The sequence below is a fragment of the Ostrinia nubilalis genome, chromosome 5 (assembly GCF_963855985.1).
Source record: "Ostrinia nubilalis chromosome 5, ilOstNubi1.1, whole genome shotgun sequence".
NCBI classification, from domain to species: domain Eukaryota; kingdom Metazoa; phylum Arthropoda; class Insecta; order Lepidoptera; family Crambidae; genus Ostrinia; species Ostrinia nubilalis.
The window spans coordinates 15,478,965-15,493,434 of NC_087092.1; the positions used below are offsets into that span (position 1 = coordinate 15,478,965).

Consider the following 14,470-nt stretch of genomic DNA (forward strand, 5'->3'; position numbering starts at 1 on the left):
GAAAATACATCGATTTGCAAACCTACCAGTCCTGCGCAAACCAGAAGGGCGGGGCCTAACCTAGACCCAACGATGCGCCTTCAGGCGAAATCTTCAGCTTCCAGACCAAAGGCAACAGGCTAGGAGAAACTCACGTAACTGTAAGAATCAGATACTTTTCAGAAAAGGCTTTCTGCTGATGGTGACTTGACTTTTTCCACAAATACTGAAGTCCTAGAAGGGACTAAATCTTTTTTTGAACTTACTTCGCGTTCTTCAGACTATCAGAGTGGTATTTAGAGTCACAGCCGCGAGAATGTTAGCTTAACTGCACATCTTTTACTGCAAGCAGAAGGTAGGTAGGGGATGGTTTTATGAAATCGCACAGTTTACTAGTAGTAGGGCCTCAGTCCCTCCCCCGCCGCGTCGCCCGCCGCCGCGCGCACCACGCGTGCGCCCGCGCCGCAGCGCCGCGACTTCGAGGCCAAGCTGCGCGCCTTCTACCGCAAGCTGGAGAGCAAGGGCTACGGGCAGGGGCCGGGCAAGCTGAAGTAAGTGTTGATAAAGCTACCGGCCTATACTTTATACCACCTAGGTCCCGCGATGTGCCTTATACCGCAAGCTGGAGAGCAAGGGCTACGGGCAGGGGCCTGGGAAGCTGAAGTAAGTGTTGATTAAAGTTACCGGCCTATACTTTATACCACCTAGGTCCCGCGATGTGCCTTCTACCGCAAGCTGGAGAGCAAGGGCTACGGGCAGGGGCCTGGGAAGCTGAAGTAAGTGTTGATTAAAGTTACCGGCCTATACTTTATACCACCTAGGTCTCGCGATGTGCCTTCTACCGCAAGCTGGAGAACAAGGGCTACGGGCAGGGGCCTGGGAAGCTGAAGTAAGTCTTGTTTAAAGTTACCGGCCTATACTTTATACCACCTAGATCCCGCGATGAGCCTTATACCGCAAGCTGGAGAGCAAGGGCTACGGGCAGGGGCCGGGCAAGCTGAAGTAAGTGTCTACCTAAAAATGCCAACCTATCTAATCTAATATAGATCCAGCGACGCGTCTTCGAGAGAAAGTTTCAGCTTCCAGATCAAAGGCTAGGAGAAACTCAAGTTACTGTATGAATCAGATACCTACTTTCAGATAGGCTTTCTACTGATGATGACTTCACTTTTTCCGCAAGTACTAAAGTCCTAGAAGGAAAGAAATCTTTTTTGAACTTACTTCGCGTTCTGCAGACCATCAGAGTGGTAGAGTCACGTCTGCGAGAATATTAGCTTAACTGCACATCTTTTACTGCAAGCAGAAGGTAGGTGATGGTTTTTAAGAAGTCGCACAGTTTAGTAGTAGTAGGGCCTTATATTTACTACAAATTCTAGAGACTGCCAGAATAGTACAGTCTGTATGAGTTCACGTCTTCTACCACAAGCGACTGAAATCAGTATCAATTACATCCAGATCGAAGTCACCCCTTAGTAAGATTTCGAGGAGAAACCGCGCACAACACTATCGTGCGCGGTCCATGCATAATATAGGTACTGTGCGTGCTACGCGTTCCATGCTATACTGCCTATACTGTGTAATTTAGGCATGGGATAGCTTTGTCAGTCCGATTTACTTCTGATGATAGATATCAAAATTAAATAATGACTGCACCTCATCAAATAACCCGAACACAACCAATGGAAAAACATCATAAATACTCTATATTTTGTAACGCTACCCACGTCATAGGAATATTTACACACAAATTGTTTTTACTGTACACTTATTATAGCCGCTTGATATTAAAAGTATTTATAACCACAATTTTTAAATTCCTACTCCGACCTTTGTTTAAGCTCTATTGCATTTCGCCAGCTAAGCAAACGAGGTCGTTTGAGTTTAACTCGTGCGAGGGCGGGCGGCATTAACTCTGACGACAGCACTTTTGTGGGTGGGCGGCTTTCAGCCCTTCGCGTGTGGGACACGGGACAACAATAGAAATGACAACAATTTGAAATATGCACGAAGGACGACATGGAAAGGCCATATGGACATTATCTATTTTAGCTTCCCTCTACCTTGACTGGCCATATTTAGATTTTAATTCGAATGTGCTGAAGTAACCTTCGCTTTAGGGCAATTTTACTTCTTAATGACTGAATATTTATAGTCACATTCTATCACAACATTAGGAATCTGCTGTATCTAAATAATTTTAAGGAACTTTTTGTGTCTTCATTAATTTTAGCTTCGCTCTACCTTGACTGATCCATATTTAGATTTTAATTCAAATGTGCTGAAACAACCATCACTTCAGGGCAATTTCACTTTGATGACTGTGATTTATAGTCACCCTCTGTCATAACATTAGGAACCTGCACCGCACCGTTATCTAAATATTTTTTAAGGAACTTTTTATGTCTTCATTATACAAGTTATCAACTATCCATCAGCAAAAGATAGAAGTAAGATTTCCAAAAACCATCCCTACCCACTTTAAAAATACATACAGTCGAACATAGAAACTACTTTTTTTGAGTCTGTTAAAAATATGGACGATTCTAATTATACTTGTCTCTTCTTCAGACTCCACATTCGTCGCGAGCACCTCTTAGAAGACGCGTTCAGGCGCATCATGTCGTGCGGCAAGAAAGAACTCCAGAAGGGCAAACTCTGCGTGCTCTGGGACGGAGAAGAAGGCCTGGACTACGGAGGCCCGAGCAGAGAGTTCTTCTTCCTACTCTCGAGGGAGCTGTTCAACCCGTATTACGGACTCTTCGAGTATTCTGCGAACGATACCTATACGGTCCACGTGTCTCCGATGTCGGCTTTCGTGGACAACCATCATGAGTGGTGAGTACATTGTTTGTATTTTATTGATACTGTTAGTTCTATTTCAGTAATTCTTTAAGTCAATGACTTGGAGCCGTGGTTGACAATGATTAGATTAGATTATTGATTGTATTATTCTGACTATTTTATTACGATGGAAGTGTATGTTAATACTGTGTAAAGGCGGGTCCAGACATGTATCATTTGCCCGATCCGATCACCGTATCCGTATCGTCGACGCGTATCATCGCATAATATGTGGACGATACGGATACGGTGATCGGATCGGGCAAATGACTGGACCCGCCTTAAAGTACTAACTGCTCTTAGTTTGGGACTAGACTAGCTGGCGTAGTGTAAAACGTTCTAGTAATACGAAAATGGATGTAAGCAACGTTTAGGACGACCATACAAACAGTTTGTGATCAACAAAATCACCACAGTACATCAGACAGAACTAGGAAATCATAGAGAATGGTAAACAGTTCCTGGATTATGTTGCAAATTGTTGTAATTACGATTGTGCAAACGTACGGTGGCACATTGTAAGTCCGTGACGCGCTGATTATCGCTATTATTCCGAATGAGGGTAATTATCCCGCGTGATTTAGCCGGTGCGACGGACGGACGATCAATTGTGTGTATACTGTATAGCTATGCAGTAACTGTGTGAATACAGCCGATCGGATGAGCATGCAAGATAATCTCAACCACCTCTTTATTTGGTAGAGTCTATTTGCGCAAATAAATGGTAGTATTGTTCAAGACCTGTAGGTAGGTGTTTATAAATGTTTAATTAGGCTTATTCATGAAACACTTACGAATATGTGCTCTTAAAATACTGCATTCTTCTGATGCTATGCTGTATTTCTTTGGAACGGACTCTCTAACCCCAAAGAGATAAGCATGTGTAAAATAAAGACATAAATAGAGATAGATAATAGAGATATAAGCATGTCTTTTGGCTTCATCTACGCTTAACATTAATAAGCAGCTGAAAACTTTATGATACCAACTTTGAATCTTAAGTCTAAGATATCTCAATAGCGTGATAGCGTCGAGCCAGCCAGACCATAAAAGCTACCAAATTGAACTAACTGTTTAAATGGGCTGAACAAAAAGCTTTCCTTTCATGACAGCTCATGCCCTTTGTCCAAACACTTACCAAACCTACCGTTGTCCATTGAACCTGATTATAATAAGGACGACACAATTAAAATTCAAACTCCATACAAATATTACCGCGAAGCGATTACCGCGCGCCATATTTGGCGTCCGTTGATTGTGCGCGAATCATTGAATGTAAACTAAACATGCCTTCGCAATTAATTAGATTCGACTTCTGTTTTTGTAAAACAATGTAATGGGAACAGGCACTGTGACGACGATAATTCAATAGGTCAGTTTTGTATAAATACCTCCCTATTAAGATTGTCCAGTTAAAGATAGATAGATAGGAAAGTATTTATTTGTCTCAAAACAGGTTACCAATCGAGCGATATGGAAGTCATTGGGGGAGGCCTATGATCAGCAGTGGACGTCCTGTGGCTGAAATGATGATGATCCAATTACAAGATATCACAGTGTACAACAGTGGTATGAGACAAAATTGTCTTAGACTCAGTGAAAAATAAGAGCACGGCCCTTTTTAGAAGCAAGATGAGTTATTTTTCAAATCATGATAAGTACCTATCCATTCCAAGATCCAAATGTATGTTTTATTTTTATAAAGTGACCTATAAAGAAGAAGTGGGTCAAGCTGTCTCGATGATTGAGTATATTTATCTAAACAACACTCAACTTTATTGCTTTTTATTTTTGTAAATAAATTAATCTTATGTTTGAATGATTGAATGTTTCTCATATTTCTAAATCATGAAAATATACTTATTTTAGGTAGGTAGGAAAATGTTTCAAGTTGTTTGTTATTTATTTATTTATTCATTTGCATTAACATATTCAGCACATACAGGATATACATGCATTCATACATTGACCCTGTAAGGGTATGTAAGGGTCTTACGTAAAGCTACGCTAAATGGCAAAAAGTAAATATTTTAAACTATCTACTCATATCGGGGATAAATGTCCCAAATAGCTGTAAATAGAGCTTTAAGCATTGTTTTATGGCTGAAGGAAGACTCCCGTGACCCGAATGCACAGTTTATGGCGCGTATATGGTGGAACCGTAAATCTGGGCTTCCAGTGCACTGTGCCTGCGCGCGACGACTTTAGTTCTATATTTACCCGCCTCAGTTCCGGTGGCGGCGCGCGCGTCGTATCAAGTTACACGGGCCACAGTAGACGGTGGTGTAGAAAGCTCACTCACACCTTAGTATTTCGGAAAATAGCTACTAATATGTCACAGGATAAGTCTATCCAACTACTTGAGGCTTACTTTATCCAAAACTAGCGACCCGCAACTGCTTCGTATCGTACAGTACAATGTATTATACTAACTTAAAAACTTTCCTCTTTAATCACTCTATCTAATAAAAAAAAGGCATCAAAATCCGTTGCGTAGTTTTAAAGATACCGACTTTGTTTTATACTACTATTAAATACTTAGGTACATTTGTTTACCTGGGCTACCTAAGCTTTAAGTCAGTGTGAACACATTCTGAGTGCCTGAGGTGGGTAAGCCTTCTGCACATTATACAAGTATATTCACAAATACTATTGCTCGGGTTCCGACAAACATTCGGGTGGTGTTTTTTGCCCATCTTGTGTGACACAACACCAAAACAATCGTGTAACACTATCTGGGACTTTCAATTGGTGCGTAACGTACGTTTTGATAGAAAAAACGGACAAAGCTAGATAGAGTTACATTAAAGGCTCATGTCATATTGACGCCCGTTAAGTTTTAGTTTGTGTATTTATAAATATCAAGTTTATACGACTACTTTGTAAAAAAGAAAAACATGGAAAACCATTAAGTTTCTGATTCTGCTGCTCTTTCAGAATTATGTGAGAGTTCTTGGAGGAATATTTTTCAAACCATAATCAGTCAGTCGTGTAAACCCAAATAGACACCATTTATGAAGCGAAGTGATGAAGATTGGTGTGTCTTTTGAGCAGGTACCACTTCTAGGGGCGTAAGAAGTGGGATTTCGTTTCTTTCTCAGTATGTACGCTTGAGATGAGCTTGTGTTAAGACTATCTCGTTGCGCAGTTCCGCTCTTGAGGTCACGCGATGGTTGAATTGTGTTAAGTGAGGGTACTTATCGTTTTTCCATATTCTTTCTGGCATCACTTGAGATTTTATATTAAGTGGGGGCTGTTCCGTTGTCCAGGTTCCGCTCCTCAAATCGTCCATCACTTGAGTTTGTGAGAGATGTTCCATATAATCCATATTAGTCTTTGGCTACTTTACTTGCCTTTGTATTAACTAGGAGATGTTTCCTTTAGGATCCGATCCGCTTCTGGGGCCGTGTGCATCACTTGTGATTAAGCCATATTATCCTGTTCTCCATATTCCGCTTCTTTCTCAAGCCGTGTATCACTTAGGGCCTTGCCACACTGGCGGATTTCAAGTGGAGCGGCGCCGTTGCTCCGCCCAGAAAACGTTTGCAATCCGCCAGTGTTGCAAGGCTTTTAAGCTTATATTAACTAGGAACTGTTTCCTCCAGGTTCCGTTTCTCGGGTCGTGTGCTAGGCTTGGCGCTGGTACATGGCTTTCTGCTGGAGGCGTGGTTCACGCGCGCCTTGTACCGGGCGCTGCTGCGGCTACCACCAGCTTTAGAAGACGTCGATGCCTTGGACGCGCAGTTCGCGGCGTCGCTACGGTGGCTGCAGGTGATACATTTATTTTCTTAGAAAGCTAGCTTATACTTTTCCAAAAAAAGGATAAAATACCTTTTCTTTACAGAACAAAATTAAATGTTTATTTCATCAAGCAATACAAAACTTCCTTAGACAACTCATCAGCTAGGGTTTGCTCCCGGGAAATCCCGGTACTCATTTTTCCCGGGAATTCCCGATAATCTAATCCTTTATCTAGTTCCGGTACTGACGATGCAATTCCCGGGATTTTCGGTACTTTCGGGACTTGAATAATTTATTTTTAATAACAATTTTTTGACTAGATGCCATCATCTTTTTACGTACACACTATCAACAAATGAAAAAATATTAATAATGTTCCTAATTCATTACTATCCTTTGAAGACTGATTGTTTTATCTGATTGTACTTAGATACTACTTATTATTTCTTTCAACAGCGTGTTTTTTTATAAACCTAATTTAGTTAATTTATGTTTTGTCCCTAAGAGTAGGCGCACACCGTTGATTTTTCGTCGGCCGATAGTTTAGTCGGGCAGTTGATCAGTATGGGCATGTATGGGAGTGCGCACACTACGCCGATTCGATTTGGCCGATTCTTCATACAAATTAAAATCGGGCACAACTATCGGCCAACTAAAAATCAACGGTGTGCGCCTACTCTAACTCTTGTCGCTGCCAGTATTTGACATTGATAGAAAGTGAGAAAACATATTTTAACTAAAATAGGTTGATTAAACGATTGTTGCTTTTTATGAATATGGCGGTTATGATTTTTAATAGGCATTTATAACTAGTTTTGTCGTGTTGTGTAACTGTTTGGACTGATTTATTATTAAGGTAACAAACCAATTGAACTGAACAGGAAAAGTTTAATATTTTTGTTAACCTATTTACATTTTTATTAAAATTACGTACAAATTAGGTAATTTGTTTTAATAAATAATAACCATTCACGTGCGTGGGTACCGAAATTCCCGAATTTCCCGGTTTTCCCGGTACTGGCTTAGACCTGGTACCGGGAATTCAGTAACACTCCTTAGTACCGGGACTTGCAACCCCTATCATCAGCCAACACATCTTTGGTTGAACAATGGCACTATTTTTAGCCATTTATAAAACCAATCTTGTTTTTATTGCTTGATAGCCACATAACTAAAATAATTTCAAAAACTTAAAATAAATCCTTTATTGTAACTTCTACCGAAAGTGCGCCATAAATAGCACACAACTTCTCTAAAAAATCTTATTATTGCCCTAATACTCACCTTATTAATCTGCCCTTACAGTCAGCCCGCTGCGTGTCCTCCCTGGAATTAACCTTCGCGGTATCAGAACGGCTGGCCGACGGCCGCGTGCTAGAGAGAGAGCTGAAGCCAGGAGGTCGTGATGTGGCCGTCACCGAGCGGAACAAGAAGGAATACCTCGAGAGGGTGGTCCGATGGCGCGTGGAGAGAGGCGTGGCCGAGCAGACGGAGTGGCTGGTCAGAGGGTTCCATGAGGTAAGGGTCTATTTACAGCTATTGAAAGAAGTACGCGTACGTATCCACGCGCCGTAGAGAGTACCACTATTGCTGCTCAAAACTAAGGTAGGTACTTTATGAGGTCAGACCTTAAACATAGGGATTCCTCCACCTTCTTCGCCTGAGTGAATTAAACGTAATAGTTAGTGTCTTCATTTCACCTCGTATTGCACCTGGGTGATTTGAGAGAGCAGAAGCCAGGAGGCCGCGACGTGGCCGTCACCGAGCGGAACAAGAAGGAATACCTCGAGAGAGTGGTCCGGTGGCGCGTGGAGAGAGGCGTGGCGGAACAGACGGAGTGGCTGGTCAGAGGGTTCCATGAGGTAAGGGTCTATTATCTATTGGCGCAAGTGCACTAAGCGAGAAATTGACAGAGACGAAGCGCGAGCCTGCACATCGAAGTATGGGCGACACACGACGAAACTAACCGAAGTGCGTGTACACTATACGTCTCGAACAATTTCCCGCATAGTGTACTTGCGCCATATCAGCCATTAAAACCGGGAGGCCGTGACGTGGCCGTCACCGAGCGGAACAAAAAGGAATACCTCGAGAGGGTGGTCCGGTGGCGCGTGGAGAGAGGCGTGGCCGAGCAGACGGAGTGGCTGGTCAGAGGGTTCCATGAGGTAAGGGTCTATTTACAACAATTGAAAGAAGTACGCGTACGTATCCACGCGCCGTAGACAGTACCACTATTGCTGTGCAAAACTTAAGGTACCTACTTTATGAGGTCAGACCTTAAACAGGGATTCTTCCACCTTCTTCGCCTGGGTGAATTAAACGGAATAGTTAGTGTCTTCATTTCACCTCGTAACCATTGCACCTGGGTGATATGAGAGAGCTGAAGCCAGGAGGCCGCGACGTGGCCGTCACCGAGCGGAACAAGAAGGAATACCTCGAGAGGGTGGTCCGGTGGCGCGTGGAGAGAGGCGTGGCCGAGCAGACGGAGTGGCTGGTCAGAGGGTTCCATGAGGTAAGGGTCTTTTTACAGCAATTGAAAGAAGTACGCCAAGCGTACAAAGACACGCCGTAGACAGTACCACTATTGCTGCTCAAAACTTAGGTAGGTACTTTATGAGGTCACACCTTAAACATAGGGATTCCGCCACCTTCTTCGCCTGGGTAAATTAAACGGAATAGTTAGTGTCTTCATTTCACCTCGGAACTATTGCACCTGGGTGATATGAGAGAGCTGAAGCCAGGAGGCCGCGACGTGGCCGTCACCGAGCGGAACAAGAAGGAATACCTCGAGAGGGTGGTCCGGTGGCGCGTGGAGAGAGGCGTGGCCGAGCAGACGGAGTGGCTGGTCAGAGGGTTCCATGAGGTAAGGGTCTATTATCTATTGGCGCAAGTGCTCTAAGCGAGAAATTGACAGAGACGAAGCGCGAGCCTGCACAACGAAGTATGAGCGCCACACGGCGAAACTAACCGAAGTGCATGTACACTATACGTCTCGAACAATTTCCCGCATAGTGTACTTGCGCCATATCAGCCATTAAAACCGGGAGGCCGCGACGTGGCCGTCACCGAGCGGAACAAGAAGGAATACCTCGAGAGGGTGGTCCGGTGGCGCGTGGAGAGAGGCGTGGCCGAGCAGACGGAGTGGCTGGTCAGAGGGTTCCATGAGGTAAGGGTCTATTTACAACAATTGAAAGAAGTACGCGTACGTATCCACGCGCCGTAGACAGTACCACTATTGCTGTGCAAAACTTAAGGTACCTACTTTATGAGGTCAGACCTTAAACAGGGATTCTTCCACCTTCTTCGCCTGGGTGAATTAAACTTAATAGTTAGTGTCTTCACTTCACCTCGTAACCATTGCACCTGGGTGATATGAGAGAGCTGAAGCCAGGAGGCCGCGACGTGGCCGTCACCGAGCGGAACAAAAAGGAATACCTCGAGAGGGTGGTCCGGTGGCGCGTGGAGAGAGGCGTGGCCGAGCAGACGGAGTGGCTGGTCAGAGGGTTCCATGAGGTAAGGGTCTATTTACAACAATTGAAAGAAGTACGCGTACGTATCCACGCGCCGTAGACAGTACCACTATTGCTGTGCAAAACTTAAGGTACCTACTTTATGAGGTCAGACCTTAAACAGGGATTCTTCCACCTTCTTCGCCTGGGTGAATTAAACTTAATAGTTAGTGTCTTCACTTCACCTCGTAACCATTGCACCTGGGTGATATGAGAGAGCTGAAGCCAGGAGGTCGCGACGTGGCCGTCACCGAGCGGAACAAGAAGGAATACCTCGAGAGGGTGGCGCGTGGAGAGAGGCGTGGCCGAGCAGACGGAGTGGCTGGTCAGAGGGTTCCATGAGGTAAGGGTCTATTTACAGCAATTGAAAGAAGTACGCCAAGCGTACAAAGACGCGTACGTATCTACGCGCCGTAGGCAGTACCACTATTGCTGCTAAAACTTAGGATACTTTATTTGGTCATCATACCTTAAACATAGGATTCCGCCACCTTCGCCTGGGTGAATTAAACGGAATAGTTAGTGTCTTCATTTCACCTCGTAACTATTGCACCTGGGTGATATGAGAGAGCTGAAGCCAGGAGGCCGCGACGTGGCCGTCACCGAGCGGAACAAGAAGGAATACCTCGAGAGGGTGGTCCGGTGGCGCGTGGAGAGAGGCGTGGCCGAGCAGACGGAGTGGCTGGTCAGAGGGTTCCATGAGGTAAGGGTCTATTATCTATTGGCGCAAGTGCACTAAGCGAGAAATTGACAGAGACGAAGCGCGAGCCTGCACACCGAAGTATGAGCGCCACACGGCGAAACTAACCGAAGTGCGTGTACACTATACGTCTCGAACAATTTTCCGCATAGTGTACTTGCGCCATATCAGCCATTAAAACCGGGAGGGCGCGTCGTAGCCGTCACCGAGCGGAACAAGAAGGAATACCTCGAGAGGGTGGTCCGGTGGCGCGTGGAGAGAGGCGTGGCCGAGCAGACGGAGTGGCTGGTCAGAGGGTTCCATGAGGTAAGGGTCTATTATCTATTGGCGCAAGTGCTCTAAGCGAGAAATTGACAGAGACGAAGCGCGAGCCTGCACACCGAAGTATGAGCGCCACACGGCGAAACTAACCGAAGTGCGTGTACACTATACGTCTCGAACAATTTTCCGCATAGTGTACTTGCGCCATATCAGCCATTAAAACCGGGAGGCCGCGACGTGGCCGTCACCGAGCGGAACAAGAAGGAATACCTCGAGAGGGTGGTCCGGTGGCGCGTGGAGAGAGGCGTGGCCGAACCGTGAGGTGAGGGTCTATTTTCAGCCAGTGAGACGATTATAACACTGCACCGCGCTACGCCGCGGTCCGCGTGATTACATATAACGAATCCCGCGCGCAGACGCGTTGTCAGTGTGTTGTGCCGCGCATGTTTTTTATACAAAGTGAGGTACTTGCATACAATGATTAAATCTGTCGTCCCGCGTACCGCGGCGGAGCGCGGCGCAGTGTTATAATCACCTAACATGCCACCGATGGCGGCAACCCGATACATTGTTACAAATTGGCCACCATCGACCACCTTCGTGTGCGCGGTACCAAAGGACGTAGCGTGCGTGTGCACCGAGCCTAATGGTCAGATAAGGATAACCTTGATGATGGCACTTCTGCTGTGTTATATGCCATAACCTCCCTGCGATTCGTGTGGTCGTGAACCTATTTAACAACTCTAATTATTGAGAAGTTCTAGTTAAAAATGTCCTACATTACTTTTGACTGCAACTGCTAGCTCAAATTCTGCTTACAAAAACTTAATGTAAAATTGCCTTTCTTTTCAAACCTTTCACATCAGCTCTTGTGAAACGACCTACACTAACAATGTTATTATTTAAATCAACACTCGCCTAGTTTTAATTGCGAAAATCGACGTTAACGAGCGTAATGTAGTTAGTGTTGGCAGATAGTGGGACTCGTTGAATTCTAATGTCGAACAGACAGATCCCCAATGGAAGTGCATTCAGTAATAGTTATTTAATTTTTGTTGTTGTCAATTTTACATATTAATTTGCTGTTCCTATTAAATCTAATGTGGTATTTTGGTGATGCTCCCTAAATTACAATTTATGTATGCTAAGAGGTATTTTCCAAATTAGCATCTTTATTATTTACTAGCGGCTTCGACTTCGTGCGCGTGGACCCAGTTTTACCCCCTTGGGTTGAATTTTGCAAAATCCAGTCTCAGTGAGCGCCAACGTTCTGAAAGGAAACCCCATTCAAAATTTTAGACACCTGGCACTTTTGGTTTCTAAGATTTCGTGATGAGTGAGTCAGTCAGTGACCTTTTACTTCGCTGAAATAAAATTTCCAAAAAAAAAAGTCAAATAATAAAGTCACAAATGACTACCAAAAGGCTTACTGTAATGGCCCCCCACATATCATGACAAGCTATTAAGATGTTAGCACGTTATCATATTTATTGGTCGTCGTTATCACGCATCGGCGATGTCGCGGAAGTGAGCCGCGCCCAGCAGAGTCGGCCTAGCGACTGCATGTACTTATACAATCGAGCACATTAGATTATACATTTCTAGCAAAATGCCGCTTATTGCAACTGCATAAGAAACCAGCGTTTTTCTTGATGTGCTACCGTGTGTGCCTATGAAGAAGACTAATCGCGTTGTCGTAGTCTTCACTGCATTTATCATCAAAATCATTTACTTCAACGAGTACTTACTTAGAATTACTTATAACTTCTGATCTGCCTTAACTTATTAAGTGCTGATACAAATCAATCGTACCTATCTAATTCTTAATTAAAGTTACGTCACACAAAGCCTGTGAAATACTTACTTTGCTTACCCATTAGTAACTTTTCTACAATAGAGAGCTCTAGTATTTGGGGGGAGATCATTTCGAAATCCAAAAACCATAGACTATTGCCCGTTTTCATTTTCACCATCAATCGCTAATGCAGTGGTGATCCCTATGAAAACAAAATTCCTGTTATGTGTTACCATAGGGGTCACTTGGGCACATGAAAATGGCCGTAGGTAATACAATTTTTTTGAGTATTTATGAGTTAAAAATCTCCGCTACTTAAGTTTAGGTTTCACTAGAATGAAAAGCGTAAAAGCTTAATTGTAAAAAATACTGTAACACTGTGTGTATGTATGTTATATCTGTATCTGGGTGTTACTTTACTTTTTTTACTGAATGAAAGTCCGAAGGTCACTGTAGAAATATATTCTTGCTCTCACAATAGGTAATCACAATCAGAATAGTGGCTTGGTAGCGGGCGTACTCTATGTGATGTAGAGAACGACTGGCGAGCGCCGCAGAATGCGACTCGCTTGAAATACAATATTGCAGACTCAACGAAATACAATGTCTTCTTCTTTTCGTGTCGACAACAAACCTACACAGTGTCAGCCCAAAACTCCGCCACAAGAGTGGCGTTGTCAGCAGCACTCATCAAATCCTCCTAAGTGCAGTTGCTCGGGCACTCAGGGCACGATATCAGGTGCTTCATCGACTGGGGAACAAAACCGCACCTGCACTCCATGTTTAAGCCATCCAAGAATCCCCACCTGACCAGATTGTCCTTACTACTGCCAACCTGCGTCCGAAGTCTATTTAAAGACTACAATAAATACAATGTGTCCCTACAATACCGTTGTCCTAACCACGGTCTTTGTTCGTTCAGGTGGTGGACCCGCGCCTGGTGGGAGCATTCGACGCGCGTGAATTGGAGCTGGTGATCGCGGGCGCGCCCGAGCTCGACGTGGCCGACTGGCGAAGCAACACCGAGTACCGCGGCGGGTACCACGACGCGCACCCTGTTATACTGTGGTTCTGGCAGGCTATAGACAGGTAACTTACCCTGTGTCATGTATTCTTATTGATATCAATGTAGGAATTTAAATGCAGTTCTAATTCCCACGTATTTATTTGCTCGAGATAGAAAATAATAAAACAGTAATTTATGACAATCGTCGTCCGTCTATGTCGTCGTACGTCACACTCGTCCTTCTCTTTCACACATCTTTACGTTCCGTTTCGAATTCATATCCTACAACCTACATCAATACCTGACAGCTTTTAAGTTTTCGAGTTTTAAACCTAGGCGCAGACCACCGACTTTTAGTCGGCCGATAGTTGGATCGGGCTGTTGATCAGTATGGATTTGTATGAAAGTGCGCACATTACACCGATTTGATATTGGCCGATTCTACATACAAATTAGAATCGGGCCCAACTATCGGCTAACTAAAGTCGGTGGTCTGCGCCTAGGCTAATATATTGAGAGAACTGAATTTGGTATTTTCCAGCATGTACAAAAACCGATATTTTCCAGCAGGCTATGTGCGTGGTCTGGCAATAAACTATTAGTAAATTGAGCACTATACTACTGTACAATCTTCTATG

General features: G+C 44.1%; 1 protein-coding gene across 1 annotated transcript in view; it reads left to right on the plus strand.

The window, feature by feature from the left end:
- LOC135072040 (E3 ubiquitin-protein ligase HECW2-like) overlaps positions 1–14,470 on the plus strand; it is a 31,621-nt gene that overhangs the window by 14,643 nt on the left and 2,508 nt on the right. The window contains exons 3-6 of the mRNA XM_063965967.1: positions 2,548–2,814; positions 6,426–6,591; positions 7,867–8,079; positions 13,749–13,915. Coding sequence (XP_063822037.1) covers positions 2,548–2,814; positions 6,426–6,591; positions 7,867–8,079; positions 13,749–13,915 — 813 coding nt within the window. The remainder of the gene's footprint in view (positions 1–2,547; positions 2,815–6,425; positions 6,592–7,866; positions 8,080–13,748; positions 13,916–14,470) is intronic.